The sequence below is a fragment of the Phyllostomus hastatus genome, unplaced genomic scaffold (genome assembly GCF_019186645.2).
Source record: "Phyllostomus hastatus isolate PE091 unplaced genomic scaffold, TTU_PhHast_1.1 phas_scaffold_1066, whole genome shotgun sequence".
NCBI lineage: Eukaryota > Metazoa > Chordata > Mammalia > Chiroptera > Phyllostomidae > Phyllostomus > Phyllostomus hastatus.
In genome coordinates, this window is record NW_025334004.1 from 27497554 (window position 1) to 27514048 (window position 16495).

Genomic DNA, 16495 nt, shown 5'->3' on the forward strand with positions numbered 1-16495 from the left:
TTTTGAGAAATGTCATTGAACCGCTGGACCTTACATAACTGTTGCATCACTCAGACTTTTTATTAATTTGAAAATGTTATGTTATAGTTGTATCAATGTGTTTATGTAATATTCCTTTAGCATTGAGTATTATTTCCTATATATCTCCTGAGTTTTGATGTCTTCCGCCTACTTTTTTATTGTTAATGACCATATATCATTGTTTTTACTACTGTGCCTTAGTTAAATGTTTCCCCGTTGTGAGGCATTGAAATAACTTTTTTTTTTTACTATTGTGAATGATACAGACAGCTACTTTGTGCTCATCATTTTGCGAGTGTGTTTGTGTGTGTACACACGAGCACACATGTACTTCTCTTTGGCTACGAGGTTATCATTTTGGTTATATCACTCGGTTACAGTAATGAGTGATAAGACTTTTGTGGTTTATTGCCAGACAATGCCACTAGCAAAAATACAAGTACTTTCTCATAGCCTTGCCTTTCCCTAATATTTACTTTCTTTTCAGCCTTGTGTGAACTGTCTTTTTTCTTTTTAGTCACTGGTCCAGGTCCCTGTTGGCATTGATCACATGGATTTTTCCTTCTTGATTAGGTTGTGATTCATCTGCTATTATTATTCACAAATACAGAGCTTCAGTATACGCACCTCTGTACTTTCTGCCTTCCTTTTAGGTTAAGGTTTAGGTTTGTTGGGTTTTGTTTTGTAAGAACTTTTTATAAAACTTACATTATTTTCCTGTGAATTGATTTCTGTAATGTAAGATCTATAAACTGATTTTCCTTTAGCTATTAACTATATATATGTTAATCTGGTTTCATCTAGTTTTAAAAATATTTGTTTAACTGTAGGTATTGCACTGTGGAAGATTTTTTCTTTTTTTAATATATTTTATTGATTATGCTATTACAGTTGTCCCGTTACCCCTCCTTCACTGTGGAAGATTTTTAACTGCATAGTAGTTGCTACTGTTATACCTCAGCTGACAAGACAAATATGCCTTTGATTTTAATCCTCTTTTTAATCCCTTTTCCTTTATCTAGTTATGATGATGAAGTTGATAAAGTAAACCAGTACCAACGACTAAGTCTAGAAGACCTGGAAAAAATAGAAATAGGTAAATGTTAAGATACTAACCAAGTCACAGAAAGCGAATGCTGTTTGTTCCAAGAGTAGGTCAGACTATTTATGCAGTCAGTAGAACCTCTTACTAGACCCGGAAAGGGGTGTTCCCAGTAGTCTGTTTTTCTAGGACTCCTTTCTGTTCTTTAGAGATTAGTGACAGATATAATCTATTAACTGTTTTTTATTACTTGTGAAGATTAACGCAGGGATCAAGAAAGTTTAAATATTTGAGACTGCAAAAGAGTTTTGATGAATAGTCTCATCAAACCAAATTGTCACAATAAGCTTATATTTTGGGTGCTTTTAGATTATGAAGAAAAAGGTGCTAGATATCTTTGAAGATTTAGGAGAAAGTAAAAGTTATGTGAAAGATTTACATATCTTCATTTGGGTCTTCAGGTCCTGAACCCACACTTTTTGGTAAGCCAAAGTTCTCCTGCATGCGACTGCACTACAGATGCAAAGAAGCCAGTGGCTATTTCCATACTCTGAGAGCTGTAATGCGCAATCCAGAAGAGGATGGGAAAGGTAATGAAGAGAGATGAAATTAATGAGTGATAACTTTTTATCTGCTCTTATAAGCCCTCATGGAATCGGGGGTACGTGCCATTACCAGCTAAATGATCCAGAGAAATAGCTTTGTGATTTGAGACCTTGAAATAGCAACTTTGTTCTCAGCAAGGCAGGGAGATTATTTGAACTGATGATATAGTTTGGGGCAAGGGAATCTATAATGGGAATTCTGTGTGTGTGTGGCCATGTGGATGCTGGGCTTTTCCCATCACATATGCCTCTAGTGGATCGTAGTCAGGGACCATGTCTGTCTTGTTCACAGCTATTACCTTGGCTTCCAGCACTTAACTGCAGTTCATCTGGTTCCTTTGCTCTTTATTTACTCTTCTGTTAAGTTGGTTTTAGATTACTGAATTAAGTGGGGGAGTAATAAGTAAGTAGCAGTTTTCTATAATTTGAAGGAAATAAATGTGTATTTAACTGGACTATCACAGATTTCATTTAGGATTCTGAGTTAGAACTGCTATTTTTTAGTATGTTTTTGGTGCAAGTGGCAAGCAATTATATTTGGGTTTCAGATACCCTTCAGTGCATTGCAGAGATGCTGCAGATCACCAAACAAGCCATGGGATTAGATGTACCTATAATTGAGAAAAAACTTGAGAGGTGAGTGTGCCACTTTGGTTTTCTCTCAAGATTAAACACATTACTATCCAAAGTCTTTCTTCTTTAAAAGTATTTGCACAGGTCTGGGATCACATTATGGTAATGAGTTGGTATTTAGAAAGGGAAGTATCACATCTCTGTAGATCAAAAAGTAAAACTTTTGGTTAAAATTACGGCCACATGTGGTATGTTTTTAAACTCTTAAAATATACTGGGGGGGGCACTCAAATTTAAATAACTTTGTAGAGAAAATAGCCAGTATATTTTAAACACTAGTTTTTTTTAATAGAATTATTTCTGTAGTTTTTAATGTAATTTTTATGAGTCTCATGACCAGCGATTCTGCATGACCAAGAGTCTCACATTCGAGATACCTGTGGCAGTAGCACAGTTCTTTGTATTTATAGCTGTTATGAGGGATGTCAAAAAAGAAACTGCTAAATTTAGTTGTGTTAAATGTCCCAGAACTTTTAAAATTCAGATAATCCATAGGAAACACCAGCCAACAAAATTCTTCCTCCCCCCACCTCTCTGCCTGAATGCAGCAACTAGAGTATGTGTGGACAGCTGTAGCTCCAGTGCTGCATGCAGATCCCCATTTACAGTTGGTGTCGCCTCGGCCCGTTTAGACCGTGGATGTGGAGCCTTTGAAATGTGATTAGCCTGAAATCTGGGTGTGGGGTGTTTTTTTTTTTTTTTCGGTGTTTTTGAGAAAAATTTATCCTCAGAACGTGCAAAAACATGGGCTGAGGCAGCAGTTGGGAAACTTCCCTCCCTTCCTCCGGTCTCCTGCCCCTCCTGTCCGAATGCCCTCGAGAGTACAGGTAAAGCACACAGGCAGCAGCAGACAGCGGCCCGCTCTGAAGCCCGCCAGGAAGAGCTGCACTGAGTGGGCTTAGGACACTGCAGGCGCGGTTGTGTTTCCCCAGCGTGGCTCTCTGTCGCACTTGATGCTTGCCTGAGGACGCTGAGGGCAGAGCACGCGTGGGAGAGGTCTCTGGCCTGTTTGCTGCACTTGGGGTTAGAGTCACACGGCCAGGCCACCGTTCCCCCTCGATGCCTGGGAACCACTCACCGATGTCACGTACAAAGGCTTCTGCTGCCGGCCTGTAAACTACCGCCCACTGACTGCGTCAGAGACTTAGTAGGAAAAAGAGTGAGATGTACCTGGTTATCTTTTAATACTGGTTATCTGCTAAAATGACATTTTGTATATATTGGCTTAATTTAAGTAAAATACTATTAAAATTCATTTCACATGTTTAATATGGCTGCTAGAAAATTTTCAACTACATCCACAGCTCACATATTTCTATTGCGCAGTTCTGTTCTGTCAACTCCAAGGGTATTCTGAGTTTATCAATTAGCAGTTGTCAGGAAATTGGAGCCAATTTAAATAACAGCATTTGCACTTTAATAATTGGAACTATTATGTTGAATTCCATGGGGAATTAACTTTTTTCTCTTCTAATTTGTAGGAAGAGCAGTAAACCTCATGAAGACATTATTGGCATCAGATCTCAAAACCAAGGCTCTCTGGCCCAAGGAAAAAATTTTCTAATGAGCAAATTTTCATCTCTAAATCAAAAAGTGAAACAGACCAAATCCAATGTAAATATTGGCAACCTACGAAGGCTAGGAAATTTTGCAAAACCTGAAATGAAGGTTAATTTTCTAAAACCAAATTTAAAAGTAAATCTTTGGAAATCAGATAGTAGTCTTGAAACCATGGAAAACACAAGTGTGATGGATAGTAAAGTCCAGGCAGAGTCTGATGGGGAAATGTCTTCAGATAACGACTCCTACCACTCTGATGAATTCCTTACAAATTCCAAGTCTGACGAAGACAGACAGCTAGCTAGTTCTCTAGAGAACATAGGGCCGGTAGACTATGTTCTTCCCAGTTGTGGCATTATTGCTTCAGCACCTCGGTTAGGCAGCCGGTCCCAGTCCATTAGCAGCACTGACATTAGCATTCATGCTCCTTCAGAGATTACTGTTGCCGCTCATGGAAGTGAGCTTGGAAAACGCTGTGAAGCTCCTTTGAAAAAAAGTCCTTCTGCTGATTATATACACACATTGACTGGCTTTGCCAAGCCTGTGGATATTTACTGCCACAGATTTGTACAAGATGCGCAAAACAAGATGACCCAACTATCAGAAACCAGATCTGTTTCTCAGCAGGCTAGTGAGGAAGGAAATCAAACGACCAATCAAGTTTCTAATGAAGAAACCCAATCTGAATCAACGGAACAGATACCGTCTCGACCATCTCAGTTAGATGTGTCTTTCTCTGCAGCAGGCCCACAGTTTTTGTCTGTTGAACCGGTGCATTCAGTGGTATCTCAAAAGAACCCCGGCTCTGGATCCAGCGTGCTTGAACTTGAGACAGGACTTCACGTAACTCCTTCTCCTTCAGAGAGCAGCGGCAGCAGAGCAGTGTCCCCCTTCGCAAAGATCCGGAGTTCCATGGTCCAGGTCGCTAACATGACCCAAGCCGGGCTAACCCAGGGGATCAACTTTGCGGTGGCCAGGGTTCAGAAGAGCCCTGCAGAGCCTGAAGTGGTTAATGAAGTCCAGCAAAATGAACTTAAAAATATGTTTACACAGTGCCAGACACGAATAATTCAGATTTAGTTCACAGTCACAAAGAATCCTGTGGCTTTTACTTAATCTGCCCCCTCTAAAAAAAAAGTTTCACATATTAGGCTCTTTTAACCTGTACTGACTTGGAATCTAGGGATCTTAAATTGTCAGTTGGGAACGGTTGTCACAACTTTCTAAATTTGAGAGGACAACAGAAGTACGTCATCCTACAATGTGTAGGCCCGAGTAGCTGATACACTACAGAGCAGTTTGTCTCTTTGAAGGTAATTCAGGAATAGATTACTTTGGGACGTAATCACCTGGACCTTTTTGGGAGTGGGTGAGTAGGTGGGATGGGAGGGTTCAGTGTATGAAGTGGACACAGGATGGTCATGGATGCATTTAGGGATTAGCATTTTTTATTTTTCTTCATTTCTGTGTTACCTCTACAAGGTAATACATTTAGTTTTTAGTGACTTTAAAAGTGTTGCTAATATGGAGAAGCATTTGGAAATTTAAAAGTTGGTTTTGTTTTGATGGCTTAACCATTCCCTATGAAGAATTGAAGGTTATTGGCATAGTCAAGAAGTATCTGCCCATTTAATCCTAATTTTCCCCTTCTAAACAAACTTTAAATTTTCTGCCACCTTGTACACCCCAAAGTCTAGGAGCATTAAGACATGTCAGTCAAAACCCTGAGACATCAGATGTGAATACCAGCACCTATTAATTTTGCTGTTTTCAGGTAAGAACGTACACTTACTGGATATTATTAATTCTTAAAAGTCTTCAAGTTTTAATTTTCTGTAGGAGTCATTCCTTAACATCTTGTATACACTATTACAACTATTGAAACTTAGTCTGAGCACAGTTGTGCTGTAAGTTGGTTTCATGACTGTAAACCTGACCACATGGAACAGGGCCTCTTCTGTAAGCCCATACGTTAGGAAAGTTGCACAGTTTATTCCAAACAAGTATTGGTTTGTCTGGTATCTTTAGAGCCTTACTCTGTTGAAGTGATTCTCAGCTAAACATTATGTCTGTTGTAACTTTGATAAGTATTTCCACTTTTGTTATTTATTAGCGGTGTCTTTTTGTGTGTGTGTGTGTGAAGTATCAAATCTTGTGACTATTTAAAAATAAAGTACAGTTGTAATTTAAAATGACAATGTATGAGAATTTCTTGAATAACATTTTAAAGATAAAGGTTTGGTTTTTGAATCAGATTGAAGACTTCATAGGCAAGTTTTCTATAACTAAACACTTGGTCCTAGCCTTCCCAAATATTTTACTCTTGAAGTATTTTCATTTAAAAAAATGATGAAATGGTTCACAAACCACCAAATTTTAAAATCCAAACACTGAAAATGAATGTTTTATCATGTTCTTTACCAACTTTTCTTAAATATATTAACTGTCCCACAGCATGAGAAAATGTAAGTTATGATAAAATGTGTTTTAAGCTCCACAGAAATTAGTTTCAAAGAGATTTTTGAAAACTAAAATTAAGGTGATTTTTAATTCCAGTGACGGTAACGTCTGTTCAGTTTCTTGGTGATGGACGTAGATTAACATCACGTTAGCCTGACAGCTGTGACGCCCACGTGTGCAGCAGGGGAGGAAAGGACTTCGGAAGCCTGGGGGTCTCTCCGGCCCTGCCCGCTTCCAGCGGGACGGAGTCCGAGGACGTGGTTTTCCACAAGACGCAGCAGGATCCCCTCCACACAGACCACATGGGATGAGTTTTATTTCTTTGAAAGAGGGTTTTCCTTTCAAGGGAACTTTTCTGCTAGACCGCACTCCTCTGGTGTAGTTTTACACTTCACATTGGTACAATAAACACACGGTCACTAGTCTACTCTGTTGAAGTTTATTCCCATAAATCCATTGAGGGTTCATTTCTAAAAGTTTAAGGAAGGTCTAGTCCAGGGGTGTCAGACTCATTCACCAGGGGCCACATCAGCCTCGTGGTCGCCTTCAAAGGGCTGAAATAATTTTGGGGCCATATAAATGCAACTACTCCTTAACAGTGAAAGAGTTGAAATTATGTTCGGCCCTTTGAAGGCGGCCTCAGGGCTGATGGGGCCCCTGGCGAAAATGAGTCTGACACCCCTGGTATAGTCTGAGTTACAAAAATGAAAACCAGTCCAGAATACTAAATATAAACAATTATTTACATTAGTTTATAAAAATAGATTTGAATCTAGGAAAAGTGAAACAACTAGTAAATTTTCACTTTCACTTGTTAGGCATAGTAAATTCCTTAATTTTTTCAAAGCTGACCCTGTTTCCTTGGTTAGCAATGTCAATTTAGGCCTGGCGGGTAGAATTGAGGGAATCGTTTTAACTGAACTCTTAATGTTCCAATTAGGTAAGTTACTGACTGAAATAAATTAATCTTTACATACAACCACTGATTGCTTAAGTAATGCTCTAACTTTTCCAAACATTCTGGATTCCATAATTAAAATGTACAACTTTGATTTGCTTTCTAGCCATAAATGATATTTTTGTTCATTTAAAAACTTATGTAAAAATGAATTGGTCTGAGGAAAACCCTACTTACAGTTTTATCAGGGCATTCTAGACTAGCAGATAACGTTAGTTCAGCCATTAAAGTTCAAAATCTAATACAATCATTAAAGCAACTAAATGACATTAGGAAAAGAATTTAAAATCTTTTTTTCTATAGAAGGCACTTTTAAAAAGTTTAGTTTTTTTGTTCTCTTTATATCTGGGCAAAACAACTTCATAGGGCAGAATTTGCTTAAGTGTGTTCCCATAAAACAGTGGTTCCCAAATGCACTGGGGTGAAATGAGAAAAATAAGGACAATGGAGTGTTTTTTCAAAAAGCTACATTTATTCCATTTAAAGGAGTATCTCATTCTGAGATTTTCCTCTTATGAAAAAAATAATGGTGATAATACAGTGATTTCTTTCAGGTAACTTGGCAAAATAAATTGGCAACCTTGTCCATCTCAAATTTTTGAGAAACATTATTATTGGTCTGTGAATTCCAAAAGTATGGGAACCACTGCCACGTGAAAGACTAGTTTCACAGGTTAACAACGATTAAATAGGAAAACGGTTCCATGATCAGATGTTTGGGAAGTCCTGTGAAATTCTGTGGTTTCATTTCCCAAACATTCAACCACTAAACACATTCAGATCCACTGTTAACTGGAAAGACGTAAAAATCTGAAGTGAACAATTCCAGACTTCAGAATTGCTACGATTTTCTTCAAATGACGCTGATGCTAGCATTTTAACAGAATCTGGCCTATGACTTAGCTGAAGCTAAGGAAATGGTATAATAAACAACATTATCTTATCAATATTAAACTTTTAATATCAAATACATTTTTTGTACATTGTTACTAATTTATATAATTATAAAACAAACTCCAAAAGCTCCATAAAACCAGCAAGGTAAAAGCCCTTACTGAATATGATATAAACTTCAGATGTCACCAGGCTTGATTTCAGGAAAAGTCATTGGTTTTTTGATACAAATTATCTACAAAACAATGTGGTATAAATGATATTTGAATTGTACAATAATGTGGCTACAGTTTGCCCATTACTCTTCCACAGGCATCAGATTTTTAAAGTTCATTTCCATTCACATATTTCTGCTGCTGAAGCCTGGTTCTTCTCAGAGACTCTAGCTGCTTTGCTCTCAGCCACCGTTCCCTCGACAGTGTGGTCTGGCCGGCACTGAGAGACAGAAACCTGCGTCGGGGGAGAGACACAACTTAAGTCCAGGCCTAGGAGAGTAGTGGTCCTGTGTTTTTTCATTTTTAAGAGCTGAGCATACTGGTTTAGGAGACAAGATCTCTAGCAGGGACACAAAGAAGTCAAGAGCAAAGTCAGACTTCTACAAGGGAATTTTTTAAGGCAAATCTGGAGGATGACTCACTTGCAGAAGCTTGAAGGACAAGCAGCGCGCTGGGTGGTTCCCCGGGAGCAGTCACGGGCCACACACACCGCCACTTCACAAGGTGTTTTTAAAAGGAAAAAGTCCCTTCCTCTCCGTGGAGGTCTACCTCAGGTATTACTAGATAAACCAGGGGCTGTACTCACGCCTCCCTTTAACCGAGTTGGTGCGGCCAGGCACACTCACCGAGCTACGACGAGCAGCTGGTGGAGGTCGTCAGCAGTGATGCTCTGAGGGTCGTTCTTGCGCATTTCCACAAAGTCGTCTTCCACTGCCTGTATCAAAAGGGTAAATGGACTTTAACACCATTCCTCAGGAGGAAACGACATCTGTATTTAACAGGGGACAGGGAAGTAGTGCGGTCCCTGACTGACGTGGTCCCTGCTTCTTAGACAAATGAGATGACCCAGGTGGAAGGGTCACCAAACTTTGCACGTACAGACAACGCTACTGCTGAAGGTATTCCACACAAAGCAAAATCAGATTCATCTGAGAAGACCAGGCAGGCAGGCATGCCAGCAGTGTGCGTAGCGAGCAGGGCGACTTTAAACCCAGGGAAGAATGACGGCAGCAAAAACGGCGTAGTGCAGGCCTCTGAAAATTCTCTCCGCCATTAAAGGGAGTAAGAACACCAGTAAAAACGATCAACGTCAGCTTCTTCAAAACTGGAAATCAACCAGACGCTTCGCAGCAATCTGAGCAGCATTTATTCAAGACGGTGAGAACACTGAGCTTTGAGGAATTTTACCTTGGCCTATTCCCCAGCCCACCTCCCAAGCAGCCCTGAAAGCGGACAGCCTGGCAACCCCCAAAGAAGACAGTGGATCCGAGGACTGGCATCATTTGGCTGGCAGGTGGTTCCCTGGAAGAACCCATTTGCAAAGCTGTCTGTCACCTGCCTTGAAGCTTGCCCGGCAGGCAGGAACAGCCTCCCCCTCCCCCGAAATCAGAAGCACTTATTATCTCAGCTGCCTCAGGCACTGGATAATATTGGGGCAAACAGCAGGCTAACGGAAAGCCTTAAAAGGATAAATAGGGAATGAGATGTCCATGTGTATGTGAGAGACAGAAATAAACTGCCAGGAATTTAGAAGGTCACATGCATGCGCAGGTCTGTGTGCATGCTCAGCTCTGAGCAGGCCCTAAGCTCACACCTCTGAATAACCTTGAGACTCTGCAAGCAGAAAGCGAAGGCAGGCTAGCCCCAACGTGGATACAGGGCCCCGTGGCTGAGACTGGGCAACATCCAGCTTCCGGGCAGTTAGGGAAATTAAATTTCTATCCAATCAATGACCACTAAGCTAACAGAGCAGAGACTCCAGTGCCCACATTCAACAAAGAACACAAACTATAGACTTAATTCAGAGAAGTCGTTATACAACAACAAGCCCTAGGGAGGGAGGGAGGGCAATCTGGCAATCTCAGCGAAGTTGCCACGTGGTCGTATTTAAAACAACACAATCAGGAGACACACAAAGAGACAAGAATGTATAACTCATTCACTGGACAAAGAGAAGTCAATAGAAACTGTCCTTGAAGAAATCCAAACATTGGACTTACTAGAGAAAGACTTTAAATCAGCCATTTAAATACATTCAAAGAACTATGGGAGGCCATGTGTAAGTAACTAAAAGAAAACATGAAATTCATCATGTTTCACCAAATAAAAATATCGATAGGAATTATTTTAAAAGCAAATAGAAATTCTGAAGTTGAGAAACATAGCTGAAATCTAAATTTCACTACACAGGCTCAACAGCGGACTTGAGGCAGAAGAAAGAGCAGCCAAGTTTCTGCCGGGGCAGCCGAGATCACCCGGTCCGTGGGACAGACGGCAAGGAAGGACGAGGTCGCACGAACGGACCCTCGAAGACGTGTGGGGCAGCACCACAGGTGCCAACATCCATACAGGGGCGCAGCAGGGGGAAGGAGAGGGAACGGGTAGAAAGAATTTTTAAAGAAAGAATGGTCAAAACTTACCAAATTTCTTGACAACTCTCCTAAAATGTGCATTAATCTGCACATCCAAGACACTCAACTCCAAGCGGGAAAACTCAAAGAAATTCACACCCAGACACATCAGAGTTAAGCCGTCAAAAGCCAAAGAGAGAATCTTGAAAGAACAAGAAAAAAATGACTCATGTACAAAGAATCCTCTCGTCAGAAACAATAGAGGCCAAAGACGGTTGGAGGAATTTTTAAAAAAAGATTTTGTTTTTGTATCTTTAGAGAGAGGGAGAAAAACCCCAACAAGCTGCGTCTCACACACCCCAGAACAGGGAACTGGCCTGCAAGCCAGGCCCGTGCCCTGACGGGAGACTGACCTGGCGACCTTTCTGTTGGCAGGATGACGCCCAGCCCCTCAGCCACTCCAGCCAGGGCTAGGAGGAGTCTTGATGGAGGTATATACAGCCTTTTAAAAAAGAATTCGAGGTCCAGCAAAAACTAGTCTTCAACAAGGAAGGAGAAATTAAGACATTTCCAAATAAGCAAAACCTTGAGAGAGAATTTGTCACAAGTCAATCTGCCCTACAAGAAATGCTCAAGTTCTTCTGGCTGAAGCGAAAGAGCACGGCAAACTAACCGGATCCGCGTAAAGATCAGTGGTAAAGGGGACTGCATGGGTCAATATCAGCAGCATAAATGTCTTTCTCTGTAACTTTTTTCTCCTGATTTAAAGATAAATGAACAACAATTATAAATGTTGACGGACAATGTCTAAAGACATGATCTGCATGACAATAAAGCACAAAGGAAGGAAGAAGGAATGGAATTGTAAAGGAGCCAAGTTTTTGTGCCCTACTGTGATTACACGGACATTCATCCCAAATAGATGGGTTACAGTTAAGACGGCTGACAACAGGCCCCAGGGCAACTACTGAAAAGTATAAAAGACGTGGAAATTAAAATTGTATACAGAAAATTCTACTTCAAACAAAAGACAGTAACAGGAATAGCGGGATATAAGACATGAAGAAAACAAATGGCAAAATTACCTTATCAATCAGTCATTACAATAAACGTAAACTGATTAAGTGCTTTGAGTTGACACAAGGAAATCCTTTATTGTACGCCAAACACACCTTGGTTATTTCATCAGATATGCTATAATCCAGGAACCTCAGGAGGGTCAGATAAATGCGGAACTTGTTTAGCAAGGAAGGCAGCACCGCGGAGAGAAGGCTGTTCATGTACTCCTCCATGTTCGGTGGCATCAGCTGCGGCTGTAAGTGGATCTGGCAGTCTGCCTGGAAAGAGGAACAGCACACGGTATCTCCCAAGTCCCTGAATGAATCCGAGTTTCAGGCGGATGGATGCATAGTCTGTGCCGCCCCTACCGGGACTGAAAATGCTATTTATTACAGGGGGGCACTTTTTAGCATGAAGTTACACTATACCTACCTCAGCGATCATTACAAGTTAGCCTTTTCTTGGTTACTCCTGTTGCCTCAACAGTATCAGCGAACTCTACAGAGCAGCTAATTAAAGTGTTGTAGATGTTCCTTAACCATGAAATGTGTCTTCTATATCTTGTTCACACGTTCGCACCAAAAACCTACCAAACGGGCCCTTCATCCTTGTCTGCCGGTAGTTTCCTCCTGAATCACAGTGAACACGGCTACACGGACACGCAATGCCCTTCCAACACCTGAGGGTGTTTCTCACCATTAACAGCTCCGTCAGCCCCCCCACATGCTACCAGAGCCTTTCACCATTAAGCATGAAAATAACTAGCAGCTGGATTGGGAGCACTCCAAAGGGAACTCTGAAATACTTTTCACATGAGACTGGCAGAGAACAATGGGACAGAGGCAGCAAGAACCAAGGTCTGGATGTTCATCAGGCAAGTTACAGGCGGCTTCTACTCTCTGTGCTGAGCCGTGGGAGTTCGTCAGTGCCTTATTAACCACCAGCAGTCAACATTTTGAACAAGTTTAACTTACTAATAAGCAGTAGCCAAGAGAAAAACACAAAAATATAGTTATCTTTCCCATATAACCTCTCCATTTGAAAACGACTCATCATACCGGTAGGAGTGATCTCCCCTCTGAAGTAATCAAAACATTGATATTGCAGGGGAATTCCATCTGGTGGTAACTGAAATCGTAATCCACCTTCTGCCAAGTTATGAGGTTGCTCAGGGCAGTCACATTATGAACACCTAGAAAGGCAATAAAGTACTTTTTAGTCATTTCATTTTAATCACCTATACGAATCACCGCATTTTGCTGTGAATAGTGTGCACTTTTTTCAAATTTTTAAGGGAAAAATATGGGTGCGCCTTATACATGGATGCAATGATTACACGCCACGGGCACATTAATCCCATGTATACTGCACATAAAACTGTGGGTGCGTCATACACGGAAGCACATTATACACAGCATAAATAAGGCAGTTTTGCTGACGCTGACTATAAGACATGAGTTTTCTACTTTTTTAAAACAGTACATGAGACACTATCCAATTCACTGAGTGTTCACTCGGTCATGGGCTTCCTACGCGGTACGTGTCACACTAGACAAATGTATTTCTGGGGCGAAAGACCCCCCCCAAATCTAAACTAGCATCTAGTATGTGATTAGGCAAAAAACAGGTTCCCAATTACTTATGACTGCTTTCTATGTGGTGTGTGCAAGAAGGCTAAAATATTATGGTGGAACTAAAATTCAATTTACCCATAGAGATAAGGTTATTGAATTTCACTGATGCACCACTCATTTTTGCCATATTATGTACCCAGGCTACACGGTTTATAATTCTATCTTTTCCTATTGAACTCATCACCAGCATAGTGTCTTAATTCTCATTTAAGCACAGATAAAGCTATTTGCTTTCTTGTAATTTTATAATCTTCCATCAACTAAGATTAGTTCAAACCATGTGATCTACTACTAACCTTTTTTCTCAGAGATTCTTTGAAAAAATTTTTTATTTTCACATTGAGTGGTAAACAATGTTTTCTGAGATCTTTTCTACATTTTTTTTAGGTAGTATATGACTAAAGGCAAAGCCTCCTCCCTTTCCAGACTTTAGTTGCCCACTACCTACTTGTTCTGTCATTAGACCATTTTGATAGAATGGGACAGAACACAGTTGAGGTTCACAATTTATAATCCGTACGTGTTTTAACTAAGTTCATATGGCAAGCCTTTACCTCCAACATTCTGAAACGTAAACCTTTGGTTACAGTGATAGTTTTAAGCAGCCACGACCAGATCTGGCTCTCGCGGGCCAGAGCGGCAGGGAAACCGCGCGCGCGCACGCACCCGGGGCGTCCAGCTGGCCCTGCTCCAGCAGGGTCTCGTCCACCACGAGGGACGTGCTGCTGGGGAGCTGCAGCAGCCCGCTGACCAGGCGGTTGGCCGTGTAGTCCTTGTGAGGGACGAGCTTCAGGCGGTTCATGTTCTCCACGGTCATCTGCAGGCGGAAGGACTGCGAAGAGAGTTTTTAATGAGTAAGGTGCGAAGTTTCCGGTTTTAAGAAAACATATACTTGGGACTAAATACTGTGTTTTCTATGGAAGGACCTTACCAATTCCCAAGAGAGTAGTCTCATGGTTTCTTGAGCTCTTTTAAGCAAAAACTGTACCTATATCCTAAATCAGAACTTCACTGACTATGAGCTGCTTCATTCTCAACTGTCTTGTTCCGTCTTCTTTAAGATTAATTTTTATTTTTACCAGTGAACCATAAACATACCCAGAAGCTGAAGCTGAACTTCTTTAACCTACCACAGGCTAACAAAACAGAAATGGTTATCTACTCTTCAAGATGGGGAGAGAAAAGCCTCACTTTCCTCTGTGCTGTCTGAATGTGAATCACAGTCGTTCGCCACAGACGACTGCAGGTTCGTGACCAAACTGTTCCAGAAACACGGCGGCGCAGAGCGCACGGAGCTGTGGCGGCACCGCAGGTCTCCCGGGCTGCAGGCCGCCTGCGCAGCCAGTCGTAACAGCACAGCACCGGTGTAATAACCCCTGCACCTCCTCGCCCCACCTCCGGAGCCCCCCATTCCCAATGCCCACTGCACCCTGCTGTGCGCTCCAATCTGCTCTTCAGCTTTCTGGCCTGAACAGCAGTGCTGTGGTGGGGTGGAAACTTGAGGGGGGGGCGGGCAGGGGGAGTGAGAACAGTGCTGAGGAAGAGACGGTACATTTTCAAACTGTAAAGGGTTTTTGTATTTCGGCTTCACTGAAGTCAAAGGAAACGGGAGAGGGAGGCCACATCACAGTGCAGGCAGCCAGCCACCCCGAAGGAAGCAGGGCCCGTCAGAACAAGGCATGGCTACACGCACGGTCCAGCTCCACGCGGGCAGGCTGCTCGCCCTGCTGTGAGCACCACACAAGACGTTACAGAGGTGCGTGTTCAGGCGCACACAGAGGAGAGCAAACTACACCAGCAAGCCGGCACCACTGAGAGTACAATTTTGAGAGTGTAACTGTAACTGGGTTCATTGTTACACTTACAGAAAATTCCGCTAAGGCAACAGCAGCAAAATGTTTAGGGGTGAGTGTATTTTGAATTATGGAGCTTGGCAGGCTCTGTGTCTCCATCAAAACACCTACTAAATCTCAAATATTTGGGTTGAATGGAAGACATGTAGATAGATTTTAAAAGTGTGGTCAAATTTACAATACATATTTTATATTGATCTTACCGCTGGAACAAGATGTTGAATAATTCGATATAAGTGTTCCGTGAAGGTACTGTTCCGTGGGCAACCACTCAAGTTAACTGTAAATTTTCCTAGTGGAAGAATATCTCTTCTTGTATACCTAGGGGGAAAAAAAAAGCAACCAGTGATATTCAGGTGATTTCCATAGAAAACAAACAAACAAACATGGGAAAATTAACTTAATAGTGTCACTAAAAATAGATTACTCAGATCAGTACTGCAATGTAGTTTAGAATAGGAAAAACTAGGAAAATCTGACATTTAGGGAAACGGTACAACTGTCTATAATGACATACTGTGCAGCCATTAAAAAGTTCATCAAGAAATAATTAAAGGCTGTGACTGAATACACATATCCCGACAGTGGTAGCCGATGAACTCAAAAACAGAACACACACAGAGAGGAAAAGAGAAACTTAGTAACTAATTTTGTTATTAACCGGTGACTAATATTAACCAATAAACAAGCCAAGCGTAAAACAAAAAGAAAGTTCGTCAAGAATTATCACGGAGCGTGGCTGGTGTGGCTCAGCGGATGAGGCGCCGGCCTGCAAACCACCGGGTCCCCGGTTCAGTTCCCAGGCAGGACACAAGCCTGTGCTGCAGGCCAGGCCCCCGGTAGTGGCTGCCTGAGAGGCAACTACACATTGATGTGTGACTCCCTCTCTTTCTCCCTTCCCCTCTGTCTAAAAATAAATAAAAATCTTAAAAAAAATTTTTTGATGGATGTTTCACACACAGTAAGTAGTGAGAGCAAACTGCGGATGTGCGTTTAGAGCGCAGCCGAGAACCGTGTGGGACTGTGTACAGCGTCAGCGAGAACACGGATGAACGTGCGCCGGCACGTGCCGGCTGAGGATCTCTCAGCGCTGCGATTACAGATGACTTCTGCTCTTCCTTTCTGCTCTTGGAACCTGCTGAAGCCGCGCACATTACTTTTGAAATCAGAAAAGAGAACTACAGTGACGTGAACGTGGGGGTGCCCACAC

The 16495-nt window shown here is 41.7% G+C and overlaps 2 protein-coding genes across 5 annotated transcripts in view; one reads left to right on the forward strand and one right to left on the reverse strand.

The window, feature by feature from the left end:
• Nucleotides 1–6053, forward strand: part of INPP5F (inositol polyphosphate-5-phosphatase F) — a 63649-nt gene extending 57596 nt beyond the window's left edge. For all 3 annotated transcript variants that reach the window (XM_045854176.1, XM_045854177.1, XM_045854179.1), the window contains 4 exons: nucleotides 1044–1117; nucleotides 1525–1653; nucleotides 2217–2304; nucleotides 3783–6053. In XM_045854176.1, coding sequence (XP_045710132.1) covers nucleotides 1044–1117; nucleotides 1525–1653; nucleotides 2217–2304; nucleotides 3783–4941 — 1450 coding nt within the window. In that variant the 3' untranslated portion in view covers nucleotides 4942–6053. The remainder of the gene's footprint in view (nucleotides 1–1043; nucleotides 1118–1524; nucleotides 1654–2216; nucleotides 2305–3782) is intronic.
• A 1676-nt stretch (nucleotides 6054–7729) lies between these two features.
• The window catches only part of LOC123828871 (minichromosome maintenance complex binding protein), a 30520-nt gene continuing 21754 nt past the window's right edge, over nucleotides 7730–16495 (reverse strand). For both annotated transcript variants that reach the window (XM_045854311.1, XM_045854310.1), the window contains exons 11-16: nucleotides 15489–15606; nucleotides 14099–14264; nucleotides 12857–12990; nucleotides 11912–12076; nucleotides 9015–9103; nucleotides 7730–8623 (exon numbers count right to left, since the gene is read on the reverse strand). In XM_045854311.1, coding sequence (XP_045710267.1) covers nucleotides 8497–8623; nucleotides 9015–9103; nucleotides 11912–12076; nucleotides 12857–12990; nucleotides 14099–14264; nucleotides 15489–15606 — 799 coding nt within the window. In that variant the 3' untranslated portion in view covers nucleotides 7730–8496. The remainder of the gene's footprint in view (nucleotides 8624–9014; nucleotides 9104–11911; nucleotides 12077–12856; nucleotides 12991–14098; nucleotides 14265–15488; nucleotides 15607–16495) is intronic.